Source organism: Rhinichthys klamathensis, unplaced genomic scaffold (genome assembly GCF_029890125.1).
Source record: "Rhinichthys klamathensis goyatoka isolate OS25496 unplaced genomic scaffold, OSU_Roscu_1.1 h1tg000270l_1, whole genome shotgun sequence".
Classification (NCBI taxonomy): Eukaryota; Metazoa; Chordata; class Actinopteri; order Cypriniformes; family Leuciscidae; genus Rhinichthys; species Rhinichthys klamathensis.
The window spans coordinates 2,144,352-2,166,115 of record NW_026606790.1 but is presented as its reverse complement, the minus strand read 5'-3'; the positions used below and the strand labels follow the sequence as shown (position 1 = coordinate 2,166,115).

Here is a 21,764-nt window from a genome sequence, read left to right as displayed (position 1 = left end):
AAGTCCAAGCAAGACTCGCTAACAGAAAGAGCTGTAAGCAGGGGCGTAGCAGCCATTATAAAAGTGGGGGGGACAAAATGGTGTGGTGATGTGACCCAAAGGTCAGTCCTTCCAGAAAAATGCGGAGTTTTTTTGTGATTGTTGCGGGCAAAATTCCTTGATTATGCGGCGATGGAATATGCAGGATATTTATGCAATTTTATGTGATGAAATTGCGGGAACTTGCAAAAACTGCGGTTTGATGAAAAAGAGAGAAAAAGTGATTCCCCAACACCCTGTTCTCACTAGGCTACTACCTTAATGTAAAGAGCTATTTCTTATTACTTCCTATGATAAGCAAACATACTACATCACAGAAAGTGCTGGAATATTTAATCTTGTTTTATTTCAGACCTTAATAAACACATGGCTCAAACTTACAAAACATTGATGAGTCAAACAAGTTCTGTAGCTTTACAAAAGGAATATGCTACAACTTCTATAAAAATGAATAAATAAAATATGAAAAAAATGTTTCCTGTTTTACAGCTTTTCAATGATGTTCATGTCGCGTAATTACGTCACTTCATAACGTTCCCATGGCAACCGGGGGAAACGGCGGCTCTCGTGTGGAGCAAACGCAACATTTTTCAACTTTCTGCTAAGATGTATGTGACTTTTTTTTGCAACAAAAATGCGGGGATTATGAAATCATACAAGCCCCGCATATTTTGCGTGGAAATCGGCAATTTATACGGCAAAAGTGCGGCGTATTTGAAAAAATGCCCCCGCATAAATATGCGGACTTTGGCTGATTATTGAATCATGCGATCGCATAATCGCGTTTTTCTGGAGGGACTGAAAGGTGATGTTCATAATAATAAATTCTAGATGGAATAGCAATTGGCATTTTACAGCACCCTAGTGCCAATTTTGGGAACATGCCATGATAGTTTACAGCAACCTATTTTTGTGAAATCATACTCGAAATAAAAAAATATTGCAGGACTTGGGACTTTCAGACAACTGTGGACATCTATACTTTATTTTTATGAAATAAAGATATTTTATGATATTTACAATATTTCAGTTAAACTACACTTGAACAATAACTTTGATCTTACTAACAGTTGGACCAAAAAAAGTGTTCAATGAGTACAGAACAGATTACATCTAGCCTACAGTAATTTTATACAACAGACATTTTATAAAAATATATCAATAAAACCTAAATCAATGTATTCGGTATTGGACATCAATTTAACATTGACATTAGATGTTGAATTTACATTGAATTTTGGTCACCCGACGTCGCAACCAAAATTTAACCAAATATCAACGTCTTATGACGTGTGCCTGCTGGGAATAATCTGTTATGTCTCATTTAACAGACGCTTTTATCCAAAGCAACAAGTAGGAGAGCATTTAACACACACTCGGCACAATCCGGCGCGACGTGACGAGGCCATACGGGTTCTGTTGTCTTACACTTCTTACAGCGTTACCAGAGCCGGCCCTAGACCTTTGGGGGCCCTAAGCAAAATTTGGTTGGAGGCCCCTTTGACCGTTTTAAGGCCTAAAGAAAAGCAATGACTACCTTATAACTATACCATACTATATAACTATATTATACTGTATATACTATGTTTGATGTCTAACAGGAAAATTATGATACCACTGAGCTGAATGGCAGTGCAAGACACACACACACACTGATTAACTTGCTGAATAAAAAGACAGATAAAGTGATTATCACTGAACAAAGATACATTTTTATTGACACCAGAGTTTAAGAGTCACAAACTACAGCACATATATATATATATATATATATATATATATATATATATATATATATAATTTAAATTAAATAGAGCAAATAGAATAACATTTAAATATAATATTATATAAAATAATAAATAGATTTTTCAAATAAACAAAATTAACAATAACATCTAAAACACCACAAAGAAGATCAATAGTAACAATATTAAGAATAAGGTAACATTTCAATATAACTATTAAAATCCAATCCAAATAAAGAAAATAATTATACATAAAGTTAGACTTAATTTTTAAAATGCAGAAGGTTATCATTTTACAGCCCCTTTATACTCACCAACAGCTGGAGCTTTGCTTACTGGCAGCATAACGTTACTTTAATAGTGCTCCTAAGGGGACATCAGGAGTAAACTAATGTTAGCCCTTTAGTGTAGAATCCAAACTGGGTTTATATTGTTCTGTTAAATGCTTTAACAGTAACACCACAGCAAATGGTATAGGCCTAATACTAAACCAACTTTATGCAGCATGTTATTAGCATGCAAGTTAAACAACTGTAGAAAATTAATACAAGCACGATTTAGGCTAATGTTAATATAAGACTTTTAGTGCAGATTATCCATATTACAGAAATTGGAAAATTAAGCCTACAGGCTTACGTACCTTTATCTTCTTGCTTCTCTTCTTCCAGGCTCTTTTTGGTCGTTTTTCTTGGCCAGAAAGATATTTTTGTTTATTGTCAGACATCGTCGATTCGTCGGAGTCGCTAACTGACTGACCAAGTGACAACGAGTGACATCATAGGGGCAGTCGGGATCAAGACGCGCGCGCCTTCGCGGGGAGCTCCCGGTTGATTTGCCATAATACAGAACTAAACAACTCTGTGCTTATCATGATGCCTGATAAAGGGCGCTGTATTTTATGTTACTTTTGTTGTGCGATTTTCCCCCCCACTAGCTAGCAGTGACTCTAGGGGGCCCTCTGCAATTGCAACGGTCGCTTAGTGGCTCGGCTGGCTCTGAGCGTTACAGTAGGTTAAATCATAATAAGGAAACTTTACCTGTGATTCATGTCATCGCGACATACTGTAACAGTGTGTGTTTGAAAAAAAATGATGTAGTCCTCTGCTTTTTTTTCTGGGGTGCATTAGACGGCCAAACAGCAAAGCGACTAAACAAACACGAAAATTCGCAAGAGCAACAAAAGATTTGAAGCTCATGGCAGACGCGCCCAATATGCTTCGCGCTGTGATTGGCTGAATGTTAGCTCACTCAAGTCTAAGTAACAAATCAGAGAACACGGGCGGAAATATTGGCGCGGAGTAAAAAAAAATGCGGGGGACAGAATCACCTGTTTCCAAAAGTGGGGGGGACATGTCAAGGGCTCAAAGGGCTCAAAGGGGGCTCAAAGGGGGCTCAAACAAGGGCTCAAAGGGGGCTTTTGTCAAACCCTCTAGGTCTAGGACAACAGAAAGATCCCATGAGGGAACTCTAGGGGAGCGAGCCGGTTTCAGGCCCTTCACCCCACGCATGAAGGCAGAAACTAACCTTAATTTGCCCAGGGGAATCTCATCCGATTCCCTATGCGCTGCAATAGCCGCGACATAAACTCTGAGAGTGGTAGCGGCTGCTCCAGCAGCAAACTTCTCCTGCAGGAATTCCAGTACTGAACCAGCAGGGCAGTTAACTGGGCTCCTATCATGTGCTAAGCACCAAGTCTCAAACATCCTCCATTTGGAAGAATATAATCTCCTTGTAGAAGGGGCTCTAGCACTCGCAATGGTCTCCTGAACGTCAGTTGGGAGACCAGAGCTTAATGCCGACGGCCTCTGATCGGCCAAACATACAGCTTCCACATGTCTGGGCGAGGATGCCATATCCTGCCCTGTAGCTGGGACAGCAGATCTTCCCTGACCGGGATCCTCCAGGGGGAAGATTCCAGTAGAGGAATTAGCTCCGAAAACCATGGCTGAGATGGCCAGAACGGAGCTACCAGGAGGAGGCGGACTCCGCTCTCTCTCACTCTGGCCAAGACCGCCTGGATCAGTTTGATGGGCGGGAAGGCATAGAGTTTCTGCGTTGGCCAAGGGTGAGCGAACGCATCTATCCCCAATGGGGCCGGGGGACTCAGGGAGAACCAAAGCGGGCATTGGGACGACTCTTGAGATGCAAAGAGGTCCACCTCCGCCTCTCCAAAAACCTCCCAGATCAGGGCCATCGTCTGGCGGTTCAACATCCATTCCCCCGATCTGAGTTTCTGTCTCGACAGAAAATCTGCTGCGAGGTTCAGAACCCCTGGGACATGAACTCTAGCACTCGCAATGGTCTCCTGAACGTCAGTTGGGAGACCAGAGCTTAATGCCGACGGCCTCTGATCGGCCAAACATACAGCTTCCACATGTCTGGGCGAGGATGCCATATCCTGCCCTGTAGCTGGGACAGCAGATCTTCCCTGACCGGGATCCTCCAGGGGAAAGATTCCAGTAGAGGAATTAGCTCCGAAAACCATGGCTGAGATGGCCAGAACGGAGCTACCAGGAGGAGGCGGACTCCGCTCTCTCTCACTCTGGCCAAGACCGCCTGGATCAGTTTGATGGGCGGGAAGGCATAGAGTTTCTGCGTTGGCCAAGGGTGAGCGAACGCATCTATCCCCAATGGGGCCGGGGGACTCAGGGAGAACCAAAGCGGGCATTGGGACGACTCTTGAGATGCAAAGAGGTCCACCTCCGCCTCTCCAAAAACCTCCCAGATCAGGGCCATCGTCTGGCGGTTCAACATCCATTCCCCCGATCTGAGTTTCTGTCTCGACAGAAAATCTGCTGCGAGGTTCAGAACCCCTGGGACATGAACCGCTCTTAGAGATAGGAATCTGCTCTGAGACCACAGGAGAAGGTGACGCGCATGCCTGTCTAGGGTGCGCGAATGAGAACCTCTCTGCCGGTTCACATGAGACACCACTGCCATGTTGTCTGTTCTGACAATGACATGGTGACCCTCCAGAAGAGGGAGGAAATGATGCAGAGCCAGAAAAACGGCTCTTAACTCCAGGCAGTTTATGTGCCAAGAGAGAGCCTCTCCGGTCCAGACCCCACACGCTGGTCTGCCCTCGAAAACCGCTCCCCAGCCGGTGAGAGAGGCATCTGTCGTAATCATCTGGCGACGAGATACCGCACCCATGCTGACCCCTTTCCGAAGAAAAAGAGGGTCCCGACAAACTGACAGGGCTCGAAAGCAACTGCGCGATACCTTCAGTAGGCGAAGGGTTGACCCGGAGGGTCGAACCCCTGAGAGTTTCACCCACCACATGAAGGGTCTCATGTGGAGTAGGCCCAGCGGTAGCACGGAGGAGGCCGCAGCCATAAGGCCCAGCATCCTGCGGCAGGTGCCCACAGACACATGATGGCCTAGCAAAAAACGAGCCAAGCATGTCATCAAGCTGGAAATCCGTGCAGGGGCCAAGCGGGCCTGCATGAGAACGGAATCCATGTTCACCCCCAAGAAAACGGTGCTCTGAGCCGGAGCAAGAACACTCTTCTCCGAGTTCAACCTCAAACCGAGAGACTGGATATGACTCAGAACGATGTCTCTGTGGTGGGCCACTAGCTTCCTGGACTGGGCTAAAATAAGCCAATCGTCCAGGTAATTTAGAACACGGATGCCCTGGAGCCGCAATGGGGCCAGAGCTGCATCCATGCACTTTGTGAATGTCCTCGGGGCCAGAGATAGGCCGAAGGGAAGGACCCTGTACTGGAACGCCCTTTCTCCAACGGCGAACCTGAGGAACTGCCTGTGTCGCTGTACAACCTGGATGTGAAAATAAGCATCCTTTAGGTCTATCGTCACGAACCAATCCCCTGGCCGAATCTGAGATATGATAGCTTTCAGCGTCAACATCTTGAATTTCCCTTTGTAAAGGGCGAATTTCAGTCGGCGGAGGTCCAGTATGGGACGCAAACCGCCGTCCTTCTTCGGGACCGGGAAGTAACGGCTGTAAAAGCCCCGCTCGGTTTCCCCTGGAGTAATCTCCTCTATTGCTCCTTTGAGAAGGAGGGAAGAGATTTCCTGCTGAAGTACAGAAGCCTGAGTGGCGCTGTCTACTACAGTAGGAAACACCCCGTTGAAACGGGGGATTGCGGCAAAACTGAAGAGTGTAGCCGAACCGAATTGTGCGAAGAACCCAAGACGATACCCCCTGGTAAGCGCTCCCACTCTGGAAGGAAATGTGATAGAGGAGGAGGGATGTTGTAATGCAGACGACATACCTGAGTGAGGGTGCCGTGCTGACGCTCCTGGAGTAAAGAGGTTGACTGTGCAGGAGGGCCATCGGCGTCCTGGCACGTGATGGGAGGCATCGATGCTGGGGTCATGGTGACCAGATCTGCCTGCTCCGGAGGAAAACGGAAAGTGCCTCCGAGGGTGCGGCCGGCAGTTATAGAGAGTGTGGGGGGTGAGGGGAGAAAGCAGAAAGCGTCTCCTTCCTCCCGCACCGGACTGAGTAGAGAAGGTGAAATATGACCTGCACTTCGAGACACTCTGAGTGGCGAAGGTGACAGGGCAAGGAAAGGAGAGCTGGGAGGTGGGCAGAAACGCTTGTGCGGTCTGAACCAACCTTGAGGAAGCAGAGGAGCTCTCCTTTTTCTGACCGGAAGGTCAGGAACGGCTCTGGGCCGCCGGAGCAGTCGGTTTGTCGGACCGCTTCAACTGGAGGCGCTTGTGAGGCCGTTGACGGGGAAACGGGCGACCGCGGGCTCCCCAAACCGTGGTAGGTGGGGGATGCCCCGGTTCGCTTCTTCTGGAAGAGAATTCCGGTCTATGAGAGGGACGTTCTCTGGGTCGCACCGGGGGGGGGAGCAGAAGGTTACCTAGCCCTCCTGGGCATGAACTGTCTGAACGCAGCCGATTGGGATTTGGAGGAGCGGAATTTCTCAACCACTGTGTTGACCGCCTCACCAAACAACCCCGTTTGAGAAATGGGGGCGTCCAAGAGGAAAACCTTCTCTTTGTCACGGATCTCCGTGAGATTAAGCCACAAGTGGCGCTCCACCGCAACAGAACCAGCCATAGAGCGACCTATAGCGCGTGCGGTATGCTTGGTGGCTCTTAAGCCTAAATCCGTAGCCTTACGAAGCTTCTTGACCGCTTCAGGAGTCACGCCGTCGCCCTCGTCCATTTCCTTCAGGACGTCCGCCTGGTAGGCCTGAAGAATGGCCATAGTGTGCAGGGTCAGAATTAGGGCCACTGAGAAGCCTTTCGTCAAGTTTCGACGACTGAGACTCACGTGGCTCGTCGGGCCAATCAATAGTGAGCTTCTCCGTAGCGCGCGAAAGCACGTCAACGAGCTCAGCGTAGGCCGCAGTAGGCCGCGCTTCCTGGCCGTAGAGGCCTGCATTTCAGCCCGAGCCCGACGGGCCCCGACTTATTTATGCTCCTAGGGCCGGGCTTCGGGCCAATTTTCACGTCATAGTTCACACGCGGGCCGGGCCTCGGGCCTGTTTTAGGCTTATCTTTTTTATAGCCTATTTTAGACATTAATTAAAATAAAACATGAGAAGATGACGATTGAAAAGCAAACATAGAAAGACGTTTTATAACCTATCACACTGACATAAGACTGACACATGACAGTCTGCTCATGCTCACGCTCACGCACACACACACACACACACACACAGGTTTCCCGGCGGCGCGATCTGAGATTCGCGCGACCGGCTCGTTCTAGTGTCCCGCTATGGTAGCGAGCGTGACTTCAGCGCAGCTGGAAAAAGTACGACTGGATTAAAACCTTCCACTGTGGATGCTGTGCTTTTTCTTCACGATGCTCTGAGACTGTTCTTAGCCATGTTAGGAGGAGGTTGTTTTTTGTTTGATTGGACTTTATTTTCATGAGTCTGTTGGAAACTATTGGAAATGGCCATGTTCTGTAGTGAAGACTTGATTTTTGAGGTAAGATAACCTGCATGTTTGTTTTTAATGTAATTTATTTGATTTGTTTAGATTGCATTCTCTGTATTGTAGCCTATATTATAAATTCATTTAGTTTGCGAGCGCTGTTGCGACTGAGCAGCAGAGCAGTTTGCCTCAGCTTTTCAAAAATGACAATAAACGTTTAAACTAACGTTAACTGTCTGTGTGATATGCTTAAGTTGTTTTATATCTATGGATTTTATTGTAGCCAAGTAAAGTGTTGATTTGAGAGGCTATAAATCAATCAATGGATCAAACATGTTTAACTCGCTGTCGGCTGCTTGGTCGTCATAAATTTTGTTTTTTGTTTTTTCTTAATTAACGTTATAAAGAAATGAAAATAAACCTACCGGTAAATACTTTGCCATTGAAAACAAAATATATCTGGTTGGTTTACTGACTGCAACATAGGTCAGGCTGTTTATCTTTTTTTTTTTCTTTGTTTTTTTTACGGGCTCGGGTCGGACTCGGGCTGATCATTCTGATGAGCTGTCGGACACGGGCCGGGCTAGGGCCTGAGCGTCTCGGGGCAGGGCCGGGCTAGGGCCTAGATTTGAGGCCCGTGCAGGGCTCTACCTGGCCGCTCGGCGGGATAACCTCGTCGGCGAGAGTAGGCCCGAAATGCTCGGAGTCGGAAGCCACGGTAAAAAGTATATCCTCCAGCCCGAAAGAAACCGCGTCGCGTGCTCCCGGGCTGGGGCGCAAATAATCGTGTGAAAATTCGACTGGCATGCCTCGCGCGTGCCGAGGAAGGGAGAGAAAGAGCGGGGCTCGTCTGCTCAAACTCCACATCCTCAAGCTCTACATCCGAACCCCATGTCGCGGATCCTCGAGAGGCCTCGGGAGCGCGACAGGGGGAGACGAATGATTCCCTCTCAAAGACCGCGAGCCGCGATTTGAGGGTTTTGAGCAACAAATTTTCACAGAATTTGCATTTAGACGATCCTATAACTGCCTCACGTGCATGTGAAAAACCCAAACACTTAACGCACTTACTGTGTGGGTCGTCGTTAGCAATGTAACGAGCACATGGCGGAGTACAGCGTCTGTAATCCATGGCAACTTCACCGTAAGGAGAAACAGAGTTCCGCTTGAACAGTCGCAGAAGCGCCGAGAATAATCCTTAGACGTAGCTCAGAAAAATCACGAGCGAAGGGCAACGTGACCGCTTCGTTCTGAAGGTAGAGAAAACTGAGGAGCAGATGGCGCGCGCGAATATGTAATGATGCGACGTAAGAGCGTCGGGGCGGAGCCATATCGCGCGGACGCCATCAGCCAATGAATTGGCGTGATTCTATAAGGCTTCAGACAATCGGCACATTCAGAGAATATCCCACTGCGCTTTCCGCAGCGTTGAGTGAACCTATGAAAGAGAACGCAAAGTGCTGTTACTTCACTTTGCACACACACACACGCGCGCGTCTCTGCAACGCCTGTGTGTCAGCGCAGCGCGTTTTCTCACTCGAGCATGTGGATATTATTGTTTTTCTCAACATGAACGTGAAACAATATAAACACGATAATCATATGCTGACTCGAGTATGCTGACTACGTTCTGTACGATAACTGCGCAGTCTGCTTTTTTTTCTTTTTTTTTTTTGCTGCCTGAGCTTAAATGCTTTTGTTGTTTATATATTTTGTTTACACATATTGTTTAATTTTTTCAACTAAAAGAAAACCTTAAGATATATAGTAAGCTTGTTGTGTATAGACTATTGCCTAATGTATAAGCTTGTAAGAAATAATGACAAAAACCTTAAACTTAAAAAAAATAACGTAGGCTATCTCTCGTTAAACGACATTTAAATTTAAACCCAGAAGTCTGTCCCAACCACCGCCGCATTTAGTTTAATCTTAACTTTTTATTTTAGCTACTTTACTAGCTTCCTCCTCTTTCAGTCTGCTCCCTGCTCTGGCTCGTTCTTCATCTTCCTTGTGTTTTCTGGTGGACGGACGCGTACGCTCCGTTTGTTTCCATGATCATTTCTCGTGCTGGTTTCACTGCAAACTGCGCGCAGCCAATGGGCGTATGAAACGTCATCATGTAGCATTACGGCACAGTGTTTATGGGAAATGTAGGAAGTACTGCCAGGGGGATAAATGACCGAGAACAGAACCTTATGCATCACCGGCCAAACTGGCTAGTAAGTTTTTATTAACACCCGCCAAAATGAATTTTAACCCGCATTTGGCGGGTTGGCGGGTGTTAATTTAGAACCCTGATCACATGATCCAAAAAAGCATCAATGTCCACAAACACTTAATAAAAAGCTAAAAGATTTAGCTTTAGCTAAATAAATGTCATAAAATATGGCAATTTTCCTATTTGCAGCAGTTTGTTGCAGGTTTGCACTTATCCCAGGCTTACACCCAGATACCAAAAAAGGTCTAGGGACACACACTACCGTTTGAACATTTGGGGTCACCAAGTTTTAAGATAAGAAGTCTCATATGCTCACCAAGGCTGCATTTATTTGATCAAAAATACAGTAAAGTTCAAAAAGTAATATTATGAAACATTATTAAAATTCAAAATAACTGCTTTCTATTTGAATGTTTTAATTAATTTTTCAGCAGACATTCCTCTAGTCTTTAGTGTCACATTTGAGACATTTGACTTCAGAAATCATTCTAATATGCAGAATTGCTGCTCAAACATTTCTTATTATCAGTGTTGAAAATATTTGTGCTGCTTAATATTTTTGTGGGAATCATGATTTTTTTTTCAGGATTCATTGATGAATAGGAAGTTCAAAAGAACAGCATTTATTTGAAATGGAAATCAAATTATAAGTGTCATATTGCTTTTGATCAATTTAATACATCCTTGCTGAATAAAAGTATTTATTTCTTATAAGATTTTTACTATATTTCTTTCAAATTTTTAAACGGTAGTGTAAATTACTAATATACATGTTAGTGTATGTTAATAAAAGTTAATCATTAAAAGCACTAATAAATTAATGAAATCTGTCGAATCTTGAAATAAAAAAATCTATTCTCCATACTGAAACTGTACATTAAAATTGTGTAAGGTATTATAAAATTGACTGCATTTAAAAGTACAGAGACAAAATAGTACAAAATTTGAACATCGGCTATAAAATGATATTATTGGCTTATCTGTATTGGCTAGAGTTCTAATATTGTAAGCTCTGCAATTGCTGCAAAAAAAACAACCTTTAAGGATATTGAGATATTAATCAATGACTGACTTCATTTTAACAAAAAGCACTTTTTCTATACAGAGGTCATGTAGTGGGGGGAAAAAGTTTCTTCTCAACACTACCTATACAGTCTACAAAGACCATTAAAGCAGCTTGCTCTAAAATCTGAAAGATGATGTGAATGAAATATGACGCTTTTAAAGGGATACTCCACTTTTTTTGGAAATAGGCTCATTTTACAACTCCCCCAGAGTTAAACTGTTGAGTTTTAACGTTTTTGAATCCATTCAGCCGATGTCCGGTTCTGGCGGTACCACTTTTAGCATAGCTTAGCATACATCATTGAAGTGGACAAGACCATTAGCAGTTCTCAAACAAAAATCACCAAAGGGTTTCGATATTTTTCCTATTTAAAACTTGACTCTTCTGTAGTTACATCGTGCACTAAGACCGACGGAAAATGTAAAGTTGCGATTTTCTAGGCTGATATGGCTAGGAACTATACTCTCATTCCTGCGTAATAATCAAGAAACTTCACTGCCGTACCATGAGTGCAGCAGGCGTAATGATATGACGCAGCGCCTGAAAATAGTTCCGTTGTGTTGACGGAAGGTGGCCTATTTTCAAGCGCTGCGTCATATCATTACGCCTGCTGCTCTCATGGTACGGCAGTGAAGTTTCTTGATTATTACGCAGGAATGAGAGTATAGTTCCTAGCCATATCAGCCTAGAAAATCGCAACTTTACATTTTCCGTCGGTCTTAGTGCACGATGTAACTACAGAAGAGTCAAGTTTTAAATAGGAAAAATATTGAAACTCTTTGGTGATTTTTGTTTGAGAACAGCTAATGGTCTTGTCCACTTCAATGATGTATGCTAAGCTATGCTAAAAGTGGTACCGCCAGAACCGGAGATCGGCTGAATGGATTCAAAAACGGTAAAACTCAACAGTTTAACTCTGGGGGAGTTGTAAAATGAGCCTATTTCCAAAAAAAGTGGAGTATCCCTTTAATATTTGTCCAGCCAGCCAGCCTGCACCAGGGATGCCAGTTCAGGAGGGTGAAAGTACACTAAAGACATAATCTCCCTCTTAATCTCATTATTAGATTTTCAGCCATGTGTGGCATATTGATAAAACCCCAGTGAATAAGGAAGAGCTTGAGGGGTTGAAACGGAAGGCTCTGGATATCTATTCAAAAGATCTGTACAAAAGACATCCAGATAGAACTGCTGAGATCTCTGAGAGAAAGCCCTTGGTTTAGATTCATGCAAATGGTCAGTGCAGATAAACAACAGCTGTTAAGGCCACTATGTTATTCCCTAAAGCTTGTTTTCACACATATTGAGATGTTCTTAAAATCTGGTTTTTGAACCGTTCCCCAACCCCCCACTCACTAAAAGCATGCATAGGCATACTCAAGTAACCAAGTGCCTCTTCCATAAAGAGCAAAGAGTCTTTTTGTGGGAAACTTTTACACTGTGTACAAATGCCTCCTTTTGTTTAACAAAGTTCAGAAGCGAACGTACTATGGAAGTCCAGAGATTTCAGTATACTGCATTTATTTTGCCAGAAACTGTTATAGAAGGGGTCCATCTGTGGACTGACCTCTAAATAAATGCCAGAGTTGTTGTCTAGGTGCAATCTAAAGCAGACCTGAGTAATATGGGGGGCAAGTATCTATAGCTCTGTGAAATAATTGCGATGTTATGACTTCCAGTACCTTCTAACGCCAACCATATGAACCTTTTCTGAAAAACAATGCACCTTTTCTACTAAACTACATCTGCAACTGCTTAAACAATTGCAGAATGTGGGGTAGTTTATATTAGTCTGAATAGATATGAGGATTAAAAAGACAGAAACCACAAGACTTAAAATAGACCTTCTGCACCTAACTTTGAACACTCATTTTCACATTCCACCAAACTCCAAACTCATCCGCTCAAAAAGAATGTGCTTTTTAATCCCTTGAACTTGGATTGGGTCCCGTGCCAAATCTCTTGGAGGAACTCTAGATAATTTGCCTCTGAAAAGAGATTAAACAAGAAGTTGGAAGATGGAAGTGAATGTTTAGAGGGCATGAGGACTCTGAAAAGTTTATATTATATTTATTTAAATTATATATAAAAGTTTTTATATTATACAAGTTACTTCACATTACATAGAATTCAAACCCAGAACTCCTTGCAAGTTAACTTCTAGACTGGGAGGGCAACTCTGTCCCTAGAGATCCACTTTCCTGCAGAGTTTAGCTCCAACCATAATAAACAAAGTTATGTATTTGAGTGAATTGGATTTCAATTTTGAGTGATTAATTTTGCATGGTGAAGGTAGCGTTTTGTAAATTTTAAAATGGTAAATGTTTGTAGCATAATTGTATTTGAATTTCATTTTATCTTCTTGACTTTAGTTCCCTACCAAGTCTGGCATCCTATAGTAATGCCACTGGAATCTGTCCTGATGAAAACCATGAAGGTTGTACCTTTGTAGGATAACTCTTCATTACGAATTTATGGTTCAGTGGACATGATTAATTGCACATTTTTTTCATTGCATTGATGTTTTTAAATAATTAATGACATTACAATATCAGCACTACTTTTTTTCTCCACCAGGTGACACCCACATTCTATTCTTAAGATAATATACAAAAAAAAGAAAAAACATATCTGAAACAAATGGCATCAATCAACACAAACAAACCGTTATCTGGGATGAGCTTCCTGAAGAAGTAATACTAACAGTTAGCAGCAGTGTTCGAAGGATTGCAGGCATTGCGCATAATTTAAATCATTCCTGCAGGAAATTCCCGCAAACATTTATTCACTCTAGCATGTAGGTTGTATGAGTAAATTAATCCACACAGATTATAAAATCAAATCAGTCCTTTTAAAACTTTATGCGAGACGCAATTTCACAAACCGCGCGAGAGATTCAGCGTTGCGTTGCCTTCTTTCTTTCATGTATTTATTTGTGCTACTGTAGAAATTGAAGTTAAGCTTCCTTTTGTTGTGTAAACTCTTAAGCAAAAAAAATACCCCATTATAAAAACACAAATACAATAAGTGAGCAAACATTTAGGTAAATGTAATTTTTATAAAATTGACAAAAAAATGCGCCTCCCTTCAAAATTTTTAAATCCCCCCCATAGGAATCACCTAGGGGGAGATTTAACCCCCATTTTCCAAAATGAAATTCAGGTCCTGAGTAGTCTCAATGCACCAGTTTAGGGAGCCAGGCATGTTTGAAACATCCTGACAGCTAATTTCTCAACCTGTAAAGCCTGTCTGTCATTACTTCACCACAACTGTTACTGAGATAACTCATGCCTACAGAAGCTCACAGAATGTCTTAAGTCACTGAGGAGATACAGATGGGCCATCTTATACTATCAGGACTGCACTTTATCAAACCACAATTGCATGCAGGGAAAACAAAGGCAAATGAAAATTGGAGTCTGGGTCTGGGATAGATGTATTAGGCTGGAGGATGTAATATGTAGACCAGAAGGGATGTGAACTAAAAGGGCTGAGGTTAAAGGGAAGGGGGGTGTTGTTGGGGCTAGATTTGCTAATCTCTAAGAGCCGGGCAGCTGGGTCTGGGCTAATACAGAAACCCTCTTCTTAGAGCGGATACCTGCTGTGCCCATTCTCATCCGCTTTACAGCACTGCTGCCAGATTCAGTCTGATTGGTCACCTGGGCCTTTTTCTGAGGTTATCTGATTGGTCCTGGACCAAATGGATGAGAGCTGTAAACATGATTGGTCATTGAAATCTGAACTGAAAACAGAGATGGTATGGGGGTCAGTTGTTTGACTAGACAATGACCAGACATGTACAGTCAGTCAAAATAAACCTCACTTTTACTGATGTTGTTTTTAGCAGTCATTTTAATGTTTGGCTGGCACGTCTAAAGATAAGAAATTAATACACACCTGGCACTGTCAATAGAAGGTGCTATTTATAAGGCAAACTACTTTTGGAAAGGCTACGGGATGGTTACTCGGTCAGCCTAGAACGTGATCCACTCCCTTTAAGGTTGGAATTAAGCAGCAACGACTGCGTGTATGAAAGGTGTCGGTCTATGACAGAGGATAGAAAGGAATTAGCGTCTGGGCAGTCTGCTACAGGCAAGCAAATACAGTTTAACACAGAGAAGAAATGGGGAAGGGATGCTACATGCGTGCACTGCGAATACTTTTACAGGGCCTGTGAAATAGTGTAGACTCCGATTCAACCCACAAAATAAATATTGCACAGGAGACATTTGTCTTTGCCATTTGAGGTTATACAATGTAATGAAGGGTTGTGTGTTTTACCCTCACATGGCAGAGACCCTGTTTCTAAATCCCCTGGCAGCCATATCTTACTGATGAGGTAATTCCACAAAAGCACAGCTAGCCTTATCACAATCCTGCCTCCCTCCTCAACCACTTTAACCTCGGCACTGGACACATCGGATTCTTCCCAGAATGGACGCACTGACCTAAGGTGAAACCAAAATACCATTAGCAACATCATGATGCCATTAATCCACATTTTTCTGTTGACTTTATGGGAAGAGTAAAATGAGTCTTTATCTCCTCAGACAGGATAGATTTTACTGAGGGTTTCATCATGTTGAAGGTTATAGTTAATGGGGAAAAGGGTAAGGACACTAATTAAGAGCCATGGACATGACTATGTTCCAGATGAGATAAATCCAGTCTGCTGGGAGTCTTGTCGTGAACTGAGATTCTTAAAGGGGTCATATAATGCCATTTTCATACAAGTTAATTTTGATTCTTTAGGGTCTAAATGAAAAGTTTGTAATATACTTTAATTAAAAATTCTCGTTAGTATTGTAAGAAAACACTCATTTTACCTGGTCAAAAACAGCTCTGTTTTCAGCACGCCGTTTCAGTGCATATGGCTTTAAATGATAATGAGCTTCGCTCACTCCGCCCCTCTGTTCTGCGGGCATTTTGTAAGAAAACACTCATTTTACCTGGTCAAAAACAGCTCTGTTTTCAGCACGCCGTTTCAGTGCATATGGCTTTAAATGATAATGAGCTTCGCTCACTCCGCCCCTCTGTTCTGCGGGCATTTTCTCGTTAGTATTGTAAGAAAACACTCATTTTACCTGGTCAAAAACAGCTCTGTTTTCAGCACGCCGTTTCAGTGCATATGGCTTTAAATGATAATGAGCTTCGCTCACTCCGCCCCTCTGTTCTGCGGGCATTTTGACAACGCATGTGGAGTGTTACCTTGACAACAGTTGAGAGTATATTTTGGAGAAAGAATGGCAGCGGGAGTCTCTGAGGACACATCTGTGCAACCGTATCAGTTTGAACCGGAGTCGCACACGGAACAAGATGAAGGCCGCAAAGAAGTTCGACAATTAAGGCTTGAACAGGACGTTTCTGAATGGTTGGTAAACAATGTCACTTTGATCTATCTTTGTTTACTCGCAGGGTAACGTTAGAGTAACTTAGTGAAATGTACGAACGCTATGCGTTTACTGATGTATACGTACTCAGTTTGTAATAACACAATAACCATAACGTGTTGTTCATTATAAACGTGGGATTATGAATTATATTGAGAACGTCGTACATAGGAAACATGCCGTAATGTAACGTTACCCTGAGTGTAAACCTCAGCCGCATTCATCGTCAAGCGTGCAAACAATTTGCAAAGATTAATATAAAGGTTAATAAAATTTTAAACTCACTTCTTCTGGAGGTCCAGCAGGGACATGAATAGTTGGTACAGATTCTTTTTTCAGGAGCAGCTTCTTAGCAAAACCAGCTAATTTTCGTGGGGAATATTCCCTTCGAAAACAAAACTCAGCCACTGCGTCTTCAGCTGTTCGGATTTAGGAACATCAAAATGACTGCTGTGTTCGTTATTACACCCAAGAACAGAACACCACAATCGCTTAGACGCCATTCTGCTCCAGCGTATCAACAATAGCGGACTATGATGACAGCTCGCTCAGGGCGGGTCTGTGTTGAAACGCTGCTGTCAATCAACAATCGTGGGAGGGGCGTCCGACCGTGTGACGTCACACGGTCGAACGGCTCGATTTGAGGCAGGGAAAAACATAAGGAGATTAAAACAAAAACACTGGATGGATTTTTATCATTATATGATGGTTGTGTACAGGCACTGCCAACACACATTTCAGTACAATCAACTTGAAAAAGTGCATGTACCATTATATGACCCCTTTAAGGGAACAGGCTTGGTAGAGAAAAAGAAATTAACAACTATTATGTTTTTTTAACACATTTAGCTTTATATTAACATTTTGACCTGATCGTTAATGTGAGCCACACATAATGTTTGCTAAAATTATGGACTCTATGAAGTTAAACCAGCATAACGTTACAGTATTGTGACAAGGCATGCTGCAATAGTCAGTGTTACCGGTGTTACACAGTGTTTAACCACACACGTCACCGATTAAATCACTTGTCCACCCCTGCCCACTGTCATTTTGATTTTATAGTAATACAATTATTTAGTTTAGTTAGAGAGCATTACATTACAATTAAAAACTGAACGCGTTAACTTAATTCAGCGTGAGCCGAAACGAGAGTCGTAGCACAGATCAGCAGCAGGAGTCAGATTTCATTTATCACGTGACGAGTGAGGCGAGCTCACTGACAAGACGCTGGCATAAGATTTGGTTTCAAAGCAAAATATAAAAGTGCTTATTTGGGAATATTTTGGATTTAAACCCAATGCTAATAGTTCCCTGCATAGCATGGTGTATGCTATGCTTATTCGTTTTGTTAATAAAAGTTCTATGTTTAATACAAGCGAGTTTGTCATTGTACTGTTTTGATGTGGTTTTCATTAAGAAGAATAATGAACCCAGCATTCAAGCAATTGCCGCCACGAAATTGCTGTTAATTCGATATAAAATGCACACAGCCACAGGGCTTTCATAAGCAATTTTAAAGCGAGGTGGAAAAGAGGGAAAAACTACAACAGATTGTACTACATACATACATAGGCTATTATTTAAATTCCGTAACTTTTTTTATAAAACGGTTAGTTCCAGTCCTTGATTCTGATTGGTCAATAGCTGTGTTTTATTCACGATAAAACACGGCTATGACCGATTCACCCAAAGATTCTATCTATTACTACACAACACCCCTAGCAACCACTCTTAGCAACTTAAACACATTCACATTGATATTGTTCATTGAAGCTTATAGAGTAGAGTATTGTGAGAGATTGAGTAAGCGAGTGTACTACCTGCATTTACAGTAGATATAGCATTTTCCTTCAGGTCAGTCCTATATTCATAATAAAAAATCAGTTTGAATGTCCACAGCGATATCTAGTCCTTTTAACAGTTAAGGGGTTTTACTATAAATAAAGAAAACAAACAAGATACTGCTTTCTGCCGTCTCGGTTTCCTTTCTGTGAACTTTTTGTGGAGCGTGTCCCAAAAATGAACCGAAACACCTTTAACTTGTCGCACAGTTTTTTCTTCACAAAATATGATGTTTTGAAGATTGTTGGCAACCAATTTTGGTGACTATTGGCTTTCTCCAAATATTTAATTTAAAGATCCACAGAACATATTTGAGGCTGGGTTGTGGAGTTGGGTTTAGGTTTGGGCAGTTTCTTTTTGTACTGTTTCTTTCTGATTTCTTATGCTTTTGCAGTCTCCTACAAATTATCATGACTTTTCATGAGACTGGAAAGCCACACTTGAAAGTTCATCTGATCTAAAGCGAAAATGACACAATCGTGCTAAATAAGGATCATCTAGGCAATTTTCATTTCCATTTCCTGTTTATTCATGTGTCAACTTAACCTAAAATACTCAGGATAACTAGATAGGCCTAAATCTAGACAAAAGCCCATATAACATCAACAGATAGCAAATTACAAATGCAATTTTCAATCTGCAAAACTGTCTCTTAAGCGATTAAAAGTGCATTCAGCCCACAATGTGCGCTTAAATGTTATCCAACAATTTGTGATACAACTTTTCCATTGCATCACTGAAATAAAGTTAATAAACAAAATGAGATTAAATAAGAAAAACAGGAACCATATTTACAACATTAGATAATAATGTTAATTGATTAAAAAGCTTGTTAGAAACAAGCTAATAAATAAAGAGATACAGTAATGTCAGCAGCAGTCTGCAAAACATCAACTTACATCTAGATGCTAACGTGGGAAAAGAACCCCAAGCAGGAGTGGAGGTTTTCCAAATTCTCAATGACTTAAGCAGACCCAAAGTGAGTCAATCCATGAGCAGATAAAAGACAGTTCTTAGCATGTAAACATAGCAAATTTGGATATGTGTCTGCTATTGATTTGTGTGCACAAAAGGTCTATTCCTGCAAGTGAATGACAAAAGTCAATAGTGCCGCTAACCTACTGAGATGCAATAAACCTGGTCTACAACAAGCTGTTTTTAACGCCATGTGCCTTACACACAAGGACTGGAATTTCATGCAACTCTGAGCAAGAAGCAAGAAAAAGCGTTTTATGATTCTCTCAAACATGCCACAAATACCAATAATAAATGTAATAATAGCACGATCTCTCGCTCTTTGTTATGCAATATGTTATGGGGTACACCAGAATGGTTCAAATGGGACTACAAACACATGAAGTGCTGGTAGAGTAACATCACATATTACAAGAACTTGGCAATCAGACACTCTTGTAAAAGTATTTATCCTGGCAGTTCTGATCTCCTGTTTTGCACAGGAATGAAAGCCTGGCCTTACATGAAAATTCCTGTACAGTTCTGGACTGACACACAAAACCCAAAATAGAACCAGGAGGATATTTAGTTTCTCTTGTTCTTTCTTGATTAGTTCTTTTTCCAGAAAACACCCTGTATGGCAAAGTACTGAAACAAGACTTTTGATTGGTGAATGCACTGGTTACAACTGATACAAGCAGAAGTGATGAAAAAATACAACTAAAAGGAATCAAAACCAAAAACTTAAAGAGGAAGTTTCCTTTTCATTTGTATTAATAAAAATATTTTTCTATATAAAAAGTGAGTAACAACCAACTGGCTGGACTATACAATGCCATACTATGGTTCCCAATGCCGCATCTTGCACAAAGACAGACATAGATTTCTTTATAAAATTATGTTGAAGTATTATTTCTAGGCAACCACATTGTTGTGCAAGCAAACACCCACCAATTACAAAAGATAAAAACGGTAAAGCGTGATTTAGCCTCCATACAAGGAGAAAATCAATATAATGAGCTGTGAATGTGGCTATGGCGAGCTTGCTCTTAACAACATTCCGTGCAAATGTTCAAAATGCCACTGTGACCATGTGCTGGCAGAACGTATATTAAAACTCAGCTTAGATCTGTGGTTTGATGATCACATAGAATTTCACAGTTATCTCTCTCCGCTGACTCAGCCCAAGTGGCAATGGTTTGGCAAGCCAAAACATGAAATTATAAGCAATAGCGTTTCATTCGTGCACATTCCTATACTTCAGCCTGAGACTGATGTTGTTCTATTATAGGCTTAGAAATGATTGCTGAATCACATCTGGTGGCAGGAAGCTCCTCTGAGGAGTGTTTTTTCATTCTTTCTTCGGGAGTGCAGAAGTTCTCTGCCTTAAAATTATACTCCCAGTTATGACTCAGTCATCATAATAAAGCTGCAGACATGTATGATTCTGAGTCATTCACTCATCATGCAGTCTAGAACATTCACAGAAGCGGACTATGAAACTTCACCTCAGAATCCAAATGAATGAAAATATAGACAACTAATGTTGTGCATGAGAAAGAATAAGGTGTTACATTTTCTTTTTATTTCAAATAGGGACTGTTTATATGATTCTCAATACAAGCACAACACCATTCAGTTCGCAAACCAGCTGAAAGTACACTAGGTCATACTTACATCACTCTTCCTAAACTTTGCCTTCAGGCTCTTCATATTAGTCCATTCAGATTTTAACAGATCCCAAGACACCTGAATAAAATCAGACTTTAGTTAGTCATACACACATACTCCAAAGCAATGTGTTGCTCAATACGGCGGAAACTACGGATCATGTCAGCAGCACTGTTATTAATGGCAAAACTAGGACCAAGCTTTTGGAGACAAAACAGGGTAGATCAAGTTACAGTGGCTCCAGTGGCATTAGTACTGAACCTAATGCATGTTCACTGTGCAAATTTTAAAATGTCAGAGCATTTTCTAGTTCCTTCCAGACACTTCCGTCCAGACACTCTATAAACTCCATAAATACACATAAACTGGGGTCACTGATATTCTTGGATCTTCCTGAGGAGTCTCCACGGGAAAGTGAAAAGTTTAGATGGAGTGTTCAGAAAGACTCCAACTAGATAAGAAAAGCAAACAGGACTGACCGCGCGCTTCACTGAGGAACAATGGCAACATTGTGCGCAACTATATAGCTGACAGGAATGATCATTGTAAACAACACTGGCATGTAGCCTACATGTAACATTGAAGCGAAATTACAACTATTTTATTTGGCAGCGTGAAGTCTGAAATGTTTCGTTCTAACGTTCAGCAGAGTTCCATTTGGAATAGCATAAAATTGGAAGGAAAAAATACACGGGAAAAAGGAGTGTTTAGATTTCTGCACTTACCCACTTTGCAAAAGTTAAGCCGCACACACAGACCTCAGGGGTTTGTTGCTAACACACTTTTCCGAGTGGTGTTAAGTGCTTCATATACCATTTAGTGCAATTTGGACTCGTAAATATTAGGGGGGAAATGCGGAAAATACGAGCGGAGGGCTAAAGGGGAGAAACCAGGAGCAAAGTTATTCACCGACAACAATCCATTCAAGTGGCGCTCGCGCTGCCTCTGATTGTTCCCCGGGCAGATAGAGTGAC

General features: G+C 42.1%; 1 protein-coding gene across 7 annotated transcripts in view; it reads right to left on the bottom strand.

The window, feature by feature from the left end:
* The window catches only part of rai14 (retinoic acid induced 14), a 60,833-nt gene extending 39,069 nt beyond the window's left edge, over window positions 1–21,764 (bottom strand). For 6 of the 7 annotated variants that reach the window (XM_056268267.1, XM_056268263.1, XM_056268268.1 and 3 more), the window contains exons 1-2: window positions 21,516–21,764; window positions 20,797–20,868 (exon numbers count right to left, since the gene is read on the bottom strand). Coding sequence is in view for 6 of the 7 variants with exons in the window: in XM_056268265.1 (XP_056124240.1) it covers window positions 20,797–20,832 (36 nt within the window). In the remaining variant the exon portion in view is untranslated. The remainder of the gene's footprint in view (window positions 1–20,796; window positions 20,869–21,515) is intronic. The other variant, XM_056268266.1, reaches the window with a different exon arrangement.